General features: G+C 41.2%; 1 protein-coding gene across 1 annotated transcript in view; it reads right to left on the bottom strand.

Moving 5' to 3' along the window:
* Positions 1 to 5,203: 5,203 nt before the first annotated feature.
* Positions 5,204 to 16,507, bottom strand: part of LOC146977398 (matrix metalloproteinase-17-like) — an 88,182-nt gene continuing 76,878 nt past the window's right edge. The window contains exons 7-10 of the mRNA XM_085793633.1: positions 14,704 to 14,786; positions 13,963 to 14,115; positions 13,604 to 13,861; positions 5,204 to 7,372 (exon numbers count right to left, since the gene is read on the bottom strand). Coding sequence (XP_085649759.1) covers positions 7,047 to 7,372; positions 13,604 to 13,861; positions 13,963 to 14,115; positions 14,704 to 14,786 — 820 coding nt within the window. The 3' untranslated portion in view covers positions 5,204 to 7,046. The remainder of the gene's footprint in view (positions 7,373 to 13,603; positions 13,862 to 13,962; positions 14,116 to 14,703; positions 14,787 to 16,507) is intronic.

Below are 16,507 nucleotides of genomic sequence, written 5' to 3' on the forward strand. Positions count from 1 at the left end.
TGGAGTGTGAGACAGAGGGCAGGAGAGCCACTTCTCTTGGTGATGATAGGTAAGAATTGGAAAATGTGAGGAAAGGGTGAGAGCGGATATGGAGCAACTGCAAATGAGAGTGCGTCAGAGAAATTGATGAAAACCTGCAAGGAGAGGATGACAGAAAGATAAGAACAGTTAATTCATCTGAACAGACAATTTTACAAGGTTTCTTTTAAAGCTGGTGGACACATAAATATCGAGTGACAACATTTTCTTTTCAAACGGGGTACATGTATGTTTCTGCTATAATAAAAAGACTTATTCCAGTCTCCCCCTTCCCCCTAATTGACCACAGACACACTGACCTACTTAGGATTTCTTTCCCAAGCAGCGTTAACCTTCCCTCATTTTTGATGAGTTGGTTTCGTAGTGGATCCCCAGGAGGAATCACCTGTGATTTCAGTGGCTGTTTCGTAACTGCAGTCCCTGATTGTGACCCTCAGTCACGTAACTCCTTTAATTATGCTGTGTTCAAGTGTTAATGAGGGTAAATCAAATCAAAGATATTTTTCTTTCTGTTTGGTTGGATGATTTGATGCATTTCTGACGGCCGCAGCATCCGTCATTATCACATTAGATTAATTGCTGTCCTTGGGAGGAATGTTTCCCTACTGTCAGTGGCAGATGATAAATGTGTACACAAATCGGCATTACATCTGCAGCAAAAACACTCTAATGTGTATTCATAACAAAAAAAAAAAAAAAAAATCAGCCAACCTTTTACAAACAAACACTTGCACTAAAATTATGCAAGAGGCAGTTCTGTGTAGGAGGTAATAATTAGATGTTTTTAATACATCCTGTATCTGAACCGACCAGATGAGGGCAGTAGAGGACTGCACAATAGGCCAGGTCTGTGGTTGACTGTTTTCAGACACTTGATATGAAAACATAAAGGGAAACTAATAATCTTAAGTCATTTTGTCATCTTGCCATTCATGTTATCTCACTCTCTGGATATTAGTTTTGCTAGAAAATGAAGCAACAACAACAACATTCACCAAGCAAACAAACATAATCATCAATGTCAGTGTAATGGGATACCTGGAAACACTGCCAGAAGTTATTAAAACATCTTTTGAGAAGTTGAGTTGCTGAAATAATAGCATTTTTATTATTGCCAAATGTCAGTTATATAGAGTAGTATAAGTTTTTCTTTTCTTTTAGGAATTACATTTCCTCAGACCAGTACAATTTCCTTGAAGCCTCCCACACTGCCCACCATCAGTCTCACTGGCAATCTGATATCAAAGAGCTACTGCTGCTGCAATTTAACACATATAAGTTCAATGACTTACAAGTTATTGTACCTTACTGGTGCACCATAGTCCAACCGTACTGCTTCATGCTATATTAGAGTTCACTATGGTAGTTTTCCCAAGAATTGAAAAAGGCTACACTCACAGTGCTGTACAGGTCTGCTGAAAACATGTCACGGCTGCTGTGCATGTGCTCTATAAAAAAATAAAATAAAAATAATAATAATAATTCAGTCTTTACACTGAGTGAGTGTTTCCAATGTGTCAGAGAGTTTGACTATACAGGACAGTTGGTGTATTTTGCTGTAAGCGGCCCACCAGCCACTGTCACAGGTGTCCACTCTGCAGGGGTTTGCTCTGGTTTTGAATATTTTAGCCGCTCTGTGGGTCCTACAGAATGATTGATTGGTTCCTCCTGGCCCAAATTAAGTCTCTGCTGGTGACGGCTGGTGCAAGGGCCTTCAGGTGTTCACACTGGCTGGATGAGAGTGTCCTAATACGCCCTAATAGACCTGCACACTGCATACAGACTACATCTAAAGTTGTCTGTTAAATTACAATTTAAATGGAATTTTGTAATGCACACTATATTAAACGTCGACAATATCCGTATCTGCAATGAGACTGACACACACACACACACACCTAGACCCACACATTGGTACCACAACTAATCACGTCCGTGCAAGGGCAGCCTGACCTGTTTTATCAGGACACACTGTGTGTAATGAATTTTAACAATGGTCAAGTATGCTAATGATAATTCAAGGACAACTAGGCCTGTGAAGGACATGACCCCAGTCACAGATAGAAAGTTTACATTTTATAATAATGTGTTCAATAATGTCCTAAATGTCTACAGGTTTACAGTTCATGGAATTAAAGGCCTTTCTGTGTGTGTGCTATGTGGGGACATTTATCTGTTTACATACATTGTGGGGACTCATGTGGCCTCTGGGGACAAAAGTCCCCACAAGGTAAATCCAACCATTTACTGTTAGCACTTGTTTTATTAGTTACGGTACATAGGCTATATGATTTTTCGTAGTGCTTTGACATCTAGCATCTACTTTTTTTTTATTTATTTACTGCCCACACTACATTTCTATATTCCATATATCTTTGCTACTCCCCATTATATAGCATTTTGAGCTCTCTACCATGTATACTATGTTTACTATGAAAAAAACTTTACATCCGTGACTGTGGGCTGAAGCGAGCTGTCTTCTGCAAGGTCAGCCATCACTTAGCTAACACCACGTGATGTGGCATTGTGCCCTGCTCATCTCTCCGGCCGAACATCAGGACGCATATACTATCTCCTTGGTGGAAAAAGGTGCACAGCTGAATGGTAGCCAACCTTTTCATGAAGGTACAGAGCTGCAAATCTTGCCATGCACCTGAACCACCTTTTTAGACCACCTTGGATTGACAAGAAACTGCAAGACACAGTGAATACAAACACAAATGCTTTGGGAGGCTATTCTCGTCATAAATGAATATATCAGTTAAAAAAAATAGAATGAATAAAGTTGTATATATGACAAACAAAACTGCTGACAGTTATTATTATCTCAAAAATAGCACCTGGTGTACGCAAACTTACACAACCACAGAGCTATTTACATGTAAAGCACACCCTGTTTGCTTTGAATGCATTAATGAGTCACGTTCGTCCAGTTTCCTGTTGGATAATAAATGAGAACAGTGAGCATTTGAAACTTGTGTCGTTGTTTTAGCTGGGCTGGACTGAGGACCTTCGGGGGCATTTGACAGACATCACCTGATAAAGTGTGTCAGTTTGTTCACCAGAGAAAGGCCAGACTGACGGTCCGCAGAGATCAGGAGCGTCTCTTCTCTCATCACTTACCTTAGATGTTGCCGGTTCATTTTGCATGTGTGTCATAACAACGTCGGCTAGAGCATTCATTCAGCTCTCCTCTTCATCGTTACTGTGGCTGAATAATGATGGCACCACGGACGTTAGGTGCAAGTCAAAAACAAAACTTTAAAACCTCATAATGACCTGTGCTTTTTGACAGTGTTACTTGCAGATTTTGAGGCATTTCTTGCCATCTGTGCTTTGACTTCCCTTCCTTTCGTGTCATTTCTATTTTTTGCTGCACCAGTCCACACATTTCATCAAGTTGAAGTCTCTCATGTCTTGTACTGTCACCGGACTTTGGGGCTCTAAGGCGATACCTCGGCTCAAACCTTTGGGCTGCATAGAAACGAGCCGGCGCACCCTTCCTTCCTGCCATATCCCCTCATGTGGGCAAGAGTTGAATATGACCTTTTTTGTGGAATGTGACGGCAGAGAGCTGCCAGAGACCTGTCGGAGAAGTCTGCCAGCTCTCCCACCATGAGAGCTTCAAGCTGCTCTGTCTGCTGCGGACCGACCCCCTCCCCCTTCCAACAAAGAACCGGACTCTTGACAGCATCGCTTTTCCACAGTGCAGCGTAGGCCTACTGTGTGCGTGGACACTCACAATTACATACACAAAGTGTTTAACAGAGCACTCCACAGGTCAGTCCTCCTGCACAGGCTCTCGGCTTCCTATTTCATCATACCGTGGGGGCTTCCACATTTGTGAGCTTGACATCTGTCAGCCAGAGTGGGGCCTCACAAGTTAGACAGAGAGTGTCAAAACTTTTCCTCAGTCTGCACTGGGTTCCTATATGATTTTAAAAAAAATCTACCTGTTAGTATCTTTTCTACAGATGTCAGCCATAGCAGTCCAAATGTCTTCACATCCATCTTTCGGTGCACCTATCTGTCTTTCAATTCTTTCTCTGTTTTTCTCTCTCTGTATACTCCCCTCCTCTATCATCATCTGAGCTGTGTCGGTGGTTCTGCGGTTTCTTTCTTCGTGAAGCTCTTATGAAAACCACCAGAATAAAAGCAAGACATTTCATTTCTAATTCAGTGTTTGCATGTGTTAATTTGTCAGAAAGTGCGATGAAGCTGTTGGCCTTGAAACATGAAAGAATCACTGTTCAGAGGCCTCAGGAGGCACACAAGTCTTAACTTTCATGCAAACCCGGCAGGCTGGAGACAGTTGTGAGACATCAGCACCGATCAATGTATTAATTAAATACAGCAAGAGAAGAACTACTGATATACCGCTGATAAAAATGAAAGGACTTTCAAAAAAGCCTTTGCACAACCCTCATTACACTTTCCTCGTCGAATAACATCAGCCGTAAACACTGTTAAAGTTTTAATTATGGAATTAGCTTATTTAAAACATAAGCTGAAGAAAGATCAGTGGTCGAACTGCTGAAAAGTGACCCGTCTTGCTGCGTTTGCCCCCGGGAGCAGGTGCTCTCCCGGTGGCCGCCGAGTCACACCAGTTAATTAACACCACTCAAGTGTGTCAAGAGGAGGGAAGAAAAATTGCTGCTCTTAGTGGTGTCACACCCCGACCTGCACGGCGTGACAAAGGAGGAGTTGCTGAAGGAATAACAATGAATTCACATTAAACTAATGTGGAATTAAAAAGAAAGCATTATGAAAATCATAACAGATGTACAACCCATTACAACAAAACACAATGGAAGCTGTGTATGTGCGTGTAATGTTGGAACAGAATGAAACCCGCAGAATAGGAACGGCACTCGTAAATAGAATAATTAACAAGTGTGGTGTGATTGACGTGACATGGTTTGCATTCCTGATGAACAGCGGTGACCGTTACAAGAGAAAACATGCTTTAAGAACATCAGAGAGTTGGAGAACATCTCCCAGTTGGTGTCTGCAAGCTGTCATGTTACCTTCATCCGTCTTCAAGCCCGGGCTCCTTTTCAGCGACACTAAATAATTACACACTCACAGCTGCAAGACCGAGCACTCGATAATCTGTTCTGAGGTGAGTTCACGTGACCACACTGGGCCGACAGAGTGGTTCAGATTCTTTTATTTTTTTACAAAAATATTTTACATTAGAAAACACAGCTTGAAATATACACAGTCCACTTGGTTTTGCAGGAACCATGGAACATCTCGACTCAAATATATCTGTGTGTCTATACTTAAACTGTAGGTAAATATATCAGCAAGAATAAATCCGGTTGCTATCTCGTGAGGTCGGCGAAGGACATCACCAATAGGAGCTTGGATTGATGAAGAAAAGGCTCAGTGAACTATAATCTGATCAAAGCAATATGGAATCACAATCTATCCATATTTAATACAAAAAATACAACAAAAACCAATACTGTCTCTGGTAAAGACAGGGAATGCCTCTGTACCGGGGAGGGTGAAAATGATGCAATTTGTGGAGATACATGAGCAGCAGCTCCTCGAGAAGCGTGGGGAACACAGGTAAGAGGTTTAAGCGAGGATAATGACGTTAAGCGACGTTAAGAAGGTCTGGGATCTTAACTTTCTGTCTAACAGGAAATCATTCATTTGTCTAACTTCCCACATCCCAGCATGCCCTTTTCTCCACGTAGCTGTACTTAACGCTATTCAACTGTCTACCTGTATGAAACCATGGGCGGCATTCATCGACCTGTCAGCATCCCAGCATGCCATTCATGTGTCATCCCCATGGGGCCGTTTGTCTGTAAGACTAACTACCTATCTACACTAAATCCCAGGGTGCTTTTCACCTGTCTGCCTTGATACATGGCCGGGTGTCATTCACCTGTCTAACGATAGTATCTGTATTTCCCAGTGTCATCCTTCGCCCTGGTTTCAGTCTTTCAGGCTGCTCCACCTGTCAGACTGAGTTTAAATCCTGTCTCTGCCTCTGGGATTGGTGGAACCAAACCCCAACCATGACCATAACCTTAATACTCACTGAAACCAACTGATTTCATTGGTGGAGAATGCTGGGATGCAGTAAGCAGGTTAGCAGAAAGTTCTGCTTGCCAGGCACTATTTAAAGCAATAGTTTGACATGATGGGGAAGATGCTTATTTAATGTTCCTGCTGGAAGTTATGAGAATATAGGAGCTTAGCTTGGCTTATCATAAAGCCTGGAAACAGGGGGAGGCAGTTAGCACATGTCATTTTACACTTTTGTTTTTGTGTCGGCTCAGGAAACAAGATAAAATGTGATCATTAGCTTAAGAGGTGATGGTGTATGGAGTGAGCTCCTATATATCCAAACAAAGCCAGACTACAGCAACAGCTGTTTGTAGTCTTTATGCTAAGATAAGCTAACCAGTGATACCAACTGTATTCATCATCTTTCCCCAAAATGTGAAACTATTCCTTTAAGGTAAAAAACATACCTTTTTTGTTTCTTTAAATCAATGTCTATCTGCTTACATCCCACTATGCCATTCATTATTGCTGTAAACTTGAACATGAACAAAAGTAATCATAACTGCTGTGCAGGATACTGTGGTATATGATGTGACCATATTTCTGATTGGTGCCACTCTTTCCTTTCAGAGACAATTTAGTCATTTAAGACGCTAAAGGATAGAAATGGTGATTCTCTGTAACTCAACTTGTAAAGTACGGTACTAGCACTGTCAGTGGATTGATGGATACTAGGGATACCCTAGTGTCATAACATGATAACTGTATGCACTACCCATACTGCAAGGCGCTTTAAATGACCAGTGACCACCAAATGGCATGTGAAATAAATAACAGTAAAATAATAGCAAAAAACATACCAATTGATATTTACTGTATATGAACCAAATGTTTAAGTCTGTGTTTAGCATCCACTGGCCCTCCACTAGTGAGTCTCTCTCTTGCATCCAAGCTTGAGAACTTTGTCCCATGCTTTGGCATCATAGCAGTTCAGAGTGGAGGGCCAGCGAGAGCGTCCAGAGTGGTGGCAGCAGCCAGAGGGGAGATGGGGAAAGGCGGACGCCCAAAGGCGAGGCGGTGTCAGAGGTGCAGGAACACACCTCGTATCCGTTCTCGGCGTGGTCCGGGTGATGGTGCACGTTGACTCTCGTCTCCGTGCTTTTGGGCTCTGTGTCCGGAGAGTCCGACTGCATCTCGGTGCACAGCAGCCAGTCCTTAGCGATGAGGCGGGGGAATCCCTGCTCCACCTCCATGTCGCTGCCGGGCACTCGCCAGTACTCTTTCCCCTTGAAGAAATAGGACGAGCCTTTGGAGGGAGAGCAGGAAGGGAGAGAGGGTGGTAATTAGGGCGTGTTAAGAGATAGCGACAGAACAACAGGGATCAGAAAACGATTCAATATAAAACTCCAACTTTCACTCTGTTGTCTTTGCCCTGAAGGCAGACAAAAGCACAACAATGATGCATATTAAGTATTAAAGTACAGCAAATAGAGCTACATGAGCAGGCTTATCCACAGGGACACGTGTATAACTAACATTAAGGATGCTCTTCTGCTCCTTCTTCTAACTTATTCATGCTCTCCTTGCAGCACTGTTCTTATCAAGTCAGTCATTTCCTCTCATCACTTTTCTTATCCATCTCTTAAACCTGCAGGTTTTTTTGTCTGTGGCTTCTGTCTCTCCTCTGACACACTGTTCAGCACCAGTTGTCACCTCATCACCTGCACCTCTCTCTCTCTCTCCATCTCCATCTCACTGTTTTTCTCTTCATCCTATAGGCTTAAGGCAACAGCCTGAAAGCACAAAAAGGCTTTGATGTTGCTCCAGTTCCCTGGTCCAATGGTGCGCATATATGTGAATATGCATTTTGTCTTGTTTATATGCATTTATTGTGACTTTTAACAAAAATGGGGATTTTTGTTGGTCCTGTACCCCTCTTTGTGGATTTGTCTTGCTCCCACTCACGTGTACACACACACACACACACACATCAAAGAGCTTGGAGCAGAACCTGTGAAGCTGGCGAAAGCTCAGACACAACAGACCTCTAAACACCCAACAGGGGGAAAAGAGCCTCCGTGCATACAGCTGGAAGTTGCCGCAGGGGAGAGAGGTGATGTTGCTCGCTCCTGTTGAGAGTGGGCCCCAAACAAGGACCTCCTGCTAATTAGTTGTTTTTGTGCCATTTTTCAACATCTACAAGTGTTTTTTTTTTTTTTTTTAATCAAAGCTTAATCTGGAAAACTGGAGGGAGCATTCCTTAAAGGGGATTTGCTTGGTAAAGGCAGCCAAAACAATGCAAGCTAAAGTAAACATGAATAATCCCTATGGGAAGAACGTCCTTAGCATTTGACCTATTGTAATTGCTAAGGAACAGCAGGCAACCTTTCTATATCGCCTGGGGGCCGACTGCAGATCAGAGGCTCTTATCTAGTCAAAGGAAATGGCAGGACCGTGCTGATACGAAGTTTTAAGTGTCATTTTCTTCAGTAAAATCAGCACAATAAATGATTATATCTGAGGAAATGTTCAGCCATAAAATTTAATTAATACTGTACATCAACTCTTAAACTTCAGACCGTGGGGCTCCAAAAATAGTATTATATTTACAATGTATTGCACATTTTCTTTTTGATGTTCATTATCACATTCAAAATTTGTGGAAAAGTTGAAGTTGACCTTGAATTATTTTGTGTGTCAACTATGACAGCTCATTACAGAATAGTAACACAACTAATCATATTATTACCAGGAAATAACAAAGCAAAACTGGATGAAGTGCAACAAGAAAATGATGTTTAAAAACCACATCACTGACCTTTCAGACCTCAAAGGGTCAAGAGTCAATGGACTGACTATGAGAAGGTTTACTATAACATTGTCGGCTGTTTAATTAACTCTTTATGTCCCTTTCCTCGTTAATTAGAATGGGGAGCAAGCTGATGTTCATGTGCACTTGACACTTGGATTATCATCAAAACATGCAACAGTAGGTCACAATCGAGCATGACAACTCATGTTAGCTTTGAGCACCAGAGCTATTGATTTGTTGACTGTCAGAGATACAACATTTGGTCTGTGTGCGAGTCTCATTTATAAAGTGGAACTAATGCTGGTGTTCTGCTGTGACTGAGACGATTACACTGGATTTATAAAGACCATATGCAAAAAAAAGAGAGGATTTAGATGTTTAATTATCCACTTTTAAAGTTATAACCTCTAACTTTTTCACATTAAAAGTCTTAACATGACAAGACATGTTATATATTTTGTTAAGCTGTGTACTTTATCTCTGTTTTTTTTTTACCTGAAGCTTTTAAGCCTGATAAATCCATAATCTTTAATCAGGCTAACAGTCTGTGTCATTTCCTGTCAATAGTGTTACCTCTGTTTTTCAGCGTTGTCTGCCAGAAGCAGTGGAAACTGACTTTTTATCCAGTTTCAAGCCACATTTATGATCACATTTTTCTTCACTCTTGGTCGATATTACATGACTATTTTAAATGGATGAATGATACTGTATTAGTCATCAGTTGTTTGGAGTTCAGTTCAGCAGAGATAAAAGATGGAGAGCAAAATGTACCCTGACCTCAACTCCCAGCCTCTTAGAGACGTCCCTGCATCTGACAAATAGTTGGTCAAACAGCTGTTTGTCACTTTTTACTGGTTAAAATAATGCGATTATTCAACTCAAAGTAAAAACAAAACCTCCGAACAACTGACTAGTAAAAGCTGAAGACCCTGGTGGTGAAGAAACTCCCACAGTATTTCACAAGGTCACCAAACACCACCTTGTGTTACTGTTTCGAATTGAAAGACCCTCCTCTTGTCATAGATGTTACACCTTATGTGTTCAACAGACTATTGTACAGACAAGAACGGAGTAAACATAAAACCTTTGGCCAGTTTGAACAAGGTAGTTCACCAAAATCAATTGAACCTGATAAGATGATTTTTCTTCTTGTTCAGAGCATAAAATATGTCCTTGCTGTGGAAATGTCCTTCATTACTTTTAATATCATTTTCAGAGACCATGATAATAGCTGCCTTCTTAATTTATTTTATATTTTGGGGCTAATTAAGTCTTCTACTATTGTCCTCCACATCCTTCTATACAGCACAGTAATTAAATGAAGTTCTAAAACAGACTCTCAGTTTCAACCTATTTAGTCAAAGAGTCGAAATCTCCGTGAGTTCATTAATTAACTTTTCGAGTTCTAACAGTTAAAGAAAAATCAAATCAAATAGACTGCAGACAAAAATTTACATATTACGCATTCGGTCAAAATAAACTTAGAGGACAAAAAACCTCAACCCCCTGTGTTCATACAGTTTAGTTCTAAGTGGCACCATGCAATGAATTTTTCTTATCATTGCGATTTATTTTCTGGAACACCCTAATAATGAGTGCTCATAATGGCTAATGTCATGCTAATGCCACACATAATTACACAAGGCCAGCTGTGAGCTCACACACACTCACACACACATTTTCACACTCATATATGAGTGTGGGTTTTATAGAAGGTACTAGACATTTTATAGAAGCTAAAAGAGCAGAATATTTTACAAGCAAGCACAGATGCACAGTCTGTCATAAAGATTACTGACATGGCGGATTCAGGCGTGACGTGCCCCCGTAATGATCACATTACCTCACCTGCACCTATAAAGCTATAAAGCCACATTCAGAGAACGAAGAGGAGGGAAAATGGACGGGGACGTTGGGTTTAAAGTGAGGTGAAGGAGAGAGAAAGGAGGAAATGGAAAACACACACAACTATAGGAATAGTGTAAGATAAATATGCATTACATTGGTTTATCAATTGCTCATTAAAATGGTGGTGTGTAGATATCCCCCTGGGTATTTCTTAAATGAACTGTCCAATTTATATTGACTAAACTATTTCACTCAGCTGGACACCGTGGTAAATATCTGACAGCATCGTTTGCACAAGGAGGAAATTAAAAAAGCAATATGCTAAATGTCAGGTTACCGATTTTTTCAAGATGAAACAAAAGGTGTGTTCAGTACTTCAGCTCCTGTGAATGTCATTAATTAGAAATATTTAACAAAGACAGGTGAAACATTTGTCAAAGCTCTCGTTTGGCTCTCGTCTGTTTTACAATGTACAGAAGGAAATCTATTCAGATCTGTTACAGTTCTGCAACAGTGCAACTTGTAGCGCGTCCAATAAATGGATCTTTCGTTTGCTGGATTAGACGTGCGCTTGCGGGATGCAGATCCACTTGATTACCGATTAAAGATTATAATTGACTGATTTATGTTTGAAGAAGGTCACTAGTGACTTCTTCAAGTTACTGACAATTGCTGTTTAGTGGTCGACCATATGTCACGAAAAGTAGGAGCCAATTTGAGGTCGTTAGCAGAGAACAAGACTTGTGTCGTCCATCTGGCACTGACACTTCTTTCCCTGATGTGTTTCAGAAATGACACAGACTCTAATTATATTTCGGAAGCTGTTTAATTATATAGGAACAGAAGGTAGTGCCCATGCGAGCCACAGTGACACGCCACAAATGCCTAGTTTGCGAAGCTGAAATATCTGGAACGGAAGGTCATGACTGACTCGAGCTGGCCTCGTTTCTAACGCGTCCGCCATTCTTTGATCGACACTGTCATTTGTGCATGTGGAAGCTCCGCGCCACAAATGCAAAAAACTCTTGGCGGCTGATGGCTGCGAGGAAAGTTACTGATGCTGAGGCAGATAGAGTGAATGCGTCAAAGGGGGGTGAGAATTGGCATTTTCTTTTATGCTCTGGTACCGTTCAGGTCTTTCATGGTAGACAACTGGAAGCTGACCGACTGGAAGCTGACCGACTGTTCAAATGACACTTCGCCTCCGTCTTGGAGCGAGGCTGTATCAGAAGATGGATCTGCGGAACCGGATCAGGATCGACTGGCGAGACATTGATTGTGCTGTAGTTAATGCAAGGAGGAACATTCCAGCGCTTCGGCGATTTTGTCCTGCCATCGTAGTGTTTTTGTTTTTTTTAAATGCTGTGCTCATGGTCGATCCGACCGACTCTGCTCAGCTCTCTTCGCTGTGGCAACATAGAGTAATAAGGGGAGGTCGGTGTGAGGATTTATAACACCCAACATGGCTCTCTGCTGTGTTTGCAGTGTAAAGGTCAGGCCTGTTGTTGGCAAGCTGTGATGCCAGTCTTACGACCTCTCCGTGGTAGACTGGCTCAGTGACTGTAATCCAAAAAGTTTGTTGTCTGGAAACTTGAACAGCTTGTATCCAAAAGGTCCCTAAAGGCAAACGCACTGCAGTTCCATTTGTTTCCCATAAACACATCTCACTTTCCATGGGTCACTGATTATTAATTATTGTATATGGGCTATGTGTACATTTGATTCGGAGAGGGCCTGTAAATGCGTTTTTGCCTGGATGCAGTGTGTTAGTGTACAGTGTTCATTTGCATGATAAAATACTTCAGTGATGCTGTTATTTGATAAACGAAACGGCTTGTTTATGAATGTTTTTCCATATAAAAGTTGTTGTCTCCATCTCTGACTTAATATAACCTCAGTGATGCAATTTTTCCAGAATTTTCACAGTTCCCGTCAGAGCCACATAAGACTTTATGAATCTGTCCTCAGATATTTTTTTATTACTTTCCCAGTGATGAGGAGATTTCTGTTCATGGCGCTGATTCAATTTTGGTTTAATTTAACACTCATGTTGCTCTGTAAGATGCAGAGAACATGAAGTGAAACAAAAGGGTAGGTAAAAAAGAACTAGGTGACACTTTATTTGACGCATATCTCTATAATGCATTATAACCATACTTATGAGTTATAATACAGTTATAGCACTGTATAACTGTAGTTATAAACACTCATAAATGTTAATAATGCTTTATAACAATACTCATCATAACACACTAATAATTTTATCATGAATTATAAGGTCAGGTATTATAACATGTTACAATGGCTAGTAACTTGCTGACAATGCCCACATCGATAATGCATTATTATATAGTTATAATGTGTTATAATTGGCTTATAAACATGTATAGCTATCATTATATACAGTCATAAATTATCATAAGGTTCTATAACAATAAGCATTAGCATTTTATAATGGCTTATAAGATCAAGTATTATATAAGAGTTATAATGCTCTATAATGTGTTATGCTTATAAAGCCTTACAATAATTTCTGACTGTTTATAATGATAGTTATACACGTTTATAAGCTAATTATAACACATTATAACTCTCTTTATAATGCATTATCGATGTGGGCATTGTCAGCAAGTTACTAACAATTATAACGTATTATAATACCTGACCTTATAAGTCATGATAAAATGCTTTATAATGTGTTATGATTATTTATAAACATTTATGAGTGTTTATAACTACAGTTATACAGTGCTACAACTGCATTATATAACTCATTATAAGTATGGTTATAATGCATTATAGAGATAGGCGTCAAATAAAGTGTTACCAAAAACGAAAATAAAGAAGGTTGAAGGATTCATTTCTGAGGCTACTTACCATCAGACCACCTCATGGCGTCGTCCAGCTGTGGCGGCAGCCCCTTCCAGAGCGTGCTGTCTTTAGGGTAGCCCAGGTCCATACGCCTCACATGGTCATCGTAGCGCCAGTAGTGGTTGTCCTTGAAGAAGTAGGTTTTGTCATTGTGGAGCCAAACAAAAGCTGCGTCTACGCCTTCTGAGGGTAGGCCAAAGTCACTGATTGGACGAGGGTAACCTTCCTCCACGTTATTGTCTTTAAACACCCAGTACTTTAGACCTGAGAGATAAACACATATCCAGGGAAAGCTAATAAATAACCTTCAAATAAACCACACAATTACAAAAACAGTGAAGGTTTACACCAAATAGAGACATTACCTTTAAAAAAGACTATTTTGTGGTCCCCTGGTCTCTCATACACAGCATCAACACTATCCAGATTGGGTGGTAGACCCCTCCAAAAACGATGGATCTGAGCTGGACGAAGAGACACCAGGTGCTTCTCTCGAGTCAGTCTCCAGAAGTACTTCCCTGTGATGGACAGGAACATGTTAGAGCTTTCGACTTGGTCACAATACGCGTGATGTGTCCTGCCACTCCCCCATGTTGACCAGGCTCCAGAAAAAAAAAATACATTCAAATGCTTATTTTCTGTGGATGTGTGCTCAGGAGGAGAGAGGGAAATTTATTTACCAAGAAGGAGAAACTCGATACGCTGATCATGTAAGGATATGTTATTAAAATAATTTTCAATATAACCTTATTAAACATGATGGTTCTCTAACTTTCATAAACACACTGCCCAGACTCGCCAATGAGCTGCAAAGATCAATTACAAGCTGAGCAGAAAATATGTCCAAACGCTAAAGGAACGTTTTATTTAGGCTGCAGAATATGCGGTGGTGTGTGTGAGCCTGAGGAGCCACACTTGAGTTGGCTTTCTATCGATGGTTGGAGCCACAGCTATGTCTTGTGCCCGGGCCCCTGTCCCTTACTCTTTTTCACTTTATCTCCTCTCCATTCACCACCACCCTTTTCCCCCTTCCGTCTCAATGTCACTCTTGATCTGTCTGTCCGTCTGTCTCTCGTGTTCACTCCTTCCCTTTTAGGCCTGAATACCTTTGAAAAAGAAGGCCTCCCCTCGTATTTGGGCCACGGCATCAAAGTGACTGGTGCATCTGTCTGGGGCATCTCGCGCCAGCCTGAGAGAGGAAATTAGGAGGAAGGAGAGAAAAGTAAGAGATTAGAATGGAGAAAGAGGAAGGAAAAGAGGCATTGCATTCAAGTTCATATCCGGAACATTGAGTGCCTGAGGTTGAATACATAGTGCACACTATTTTTATTTTTCATAAAAACAACAAAACAACCTTGCTTATTATAAGGGTAGATCATGGAAAAACAGCAAACCTGGTTAAAGCCATTTCCACACAAATAAAAGTAAAACAAGAATGTGATAATTGCACTCTCCTGCATTGACAAAGTACTCAGACCTTATTGCAGCTTCATGCAAAAGACTTTTAAATTTACTTCAAAAATCAATAATGACAAAGTAAAAACAGAATTTTAGAAATACTTGGCAAATTTATTAAACACAGAAATATGACATTGACAACAGGCATTTGAAATTTGGACATTTGGATTGGAAAGACACACAGCAGTCTCTAGTAAGGTCTCACAGCTGACAGTGCATATCAAGAACAAAGACCAACCCATAAAGGAACCGACCTCAGAGCTCTGAGACCAGATTGTCCTGGGGGACCGGTCTGTGGAAGGCTACAGAAAAAGACTCTGCTGCATTGAAGGTTCCCGAGAGCACAGTGGCCTCCATAAGTTCTTAACTGAAAAAGTGTTGAACCACTAGGACTGCTCCTGACCCCCTGGGCCAAAGGAGGTAAATCTGATGGCCACTCTGGCCAAACTCCAGAGATCGTGATGGAAGAAACTTCCAGAAGAACAACCTCTCACTGCAGAACTCCACTGATCTGGGATGTATGGAAGGGTGGCCAGATGGAAACATCTGTTCAGAGAAGGTTTCCAAAAAAAGTCCTTAAGGACTCTCACACAGGGAGAAACAAGATTCTCTGGTCTGATGAAACCAAGGTCAAACTGTCTCCGACTCTCAATCCTAAATATCATGTCTGGTGGAATCCAGGCATCGCTCGTCACCTGCCCACTAAGATCCTGACAGTTGAACATAATGGTGGTGGCAGTATCATGTGTTTTAGGTTCACCTTCCAACATGACAGTAACTCTGAGCTCACATCCAAGACAAGGAGTGGCATCTTGGAAAGTCCCAACCAGAGCCCTGACCTGAGCCCAATCAAACATCTCTGAAGAAACCTGAAAATGGAAGTAAATGTTTCTAAAATTCTGGGTTACTGAATGTAGAGTGATGAGGAACAAAATGCATTTATGTATTTCAAGCAGGAGGCTGCGACAAAGCACAATGTGAACAAAGCAAAGGGGTTTCAGTATTTCCTGAATGCTTTGTATTGAAATAGTCCGATTGTGTGTTTACTTGTGTGTTGTGTGTGTACATGTGTTTCCTTCAATTAAACAGTCTAAACAGTAGGTGAAATGCTGTCAAGCTGACACACTGAGGTCCCCCCAGTGCATTTATCCCCAGGGGCTAATAAGTGATTTAAAGCACTGACGTGGTCGGCCTGCCAATGATGAAGCCATTAGCACCACAGGGCTGCCACTGTGAGTGGGAGGCTGCCAGCCCTTGTATTATCAACAAAGATCTCCATTCAGAGCTCTATTAACATGACACCGCTGCCTAGTGATCAGCATTTGTGACCCTTGTCAAGCGCAATCCAGCTTTTCCACGCATCATGTCCTGACGGAGGTGGTAAAAAATGAGTAATGAGGGCACTAAAAAGCCCAAACTACTGCGGGTAAGTGGGTTTTACACGCCTCCTTA

Source organism: Trachurus japonicus, chromosome 12 (assembly GCF_045865225.1).
Source record: "Trachurus japonicus isolate A0001 chromosome 12, Traja_1.0".
Lineage (NCBI taxonomy): Eukaryota > Metazoa > Chordata > Actinopteri > Carangiformes > Carangidae > Trachurus > Trachurus japonicus.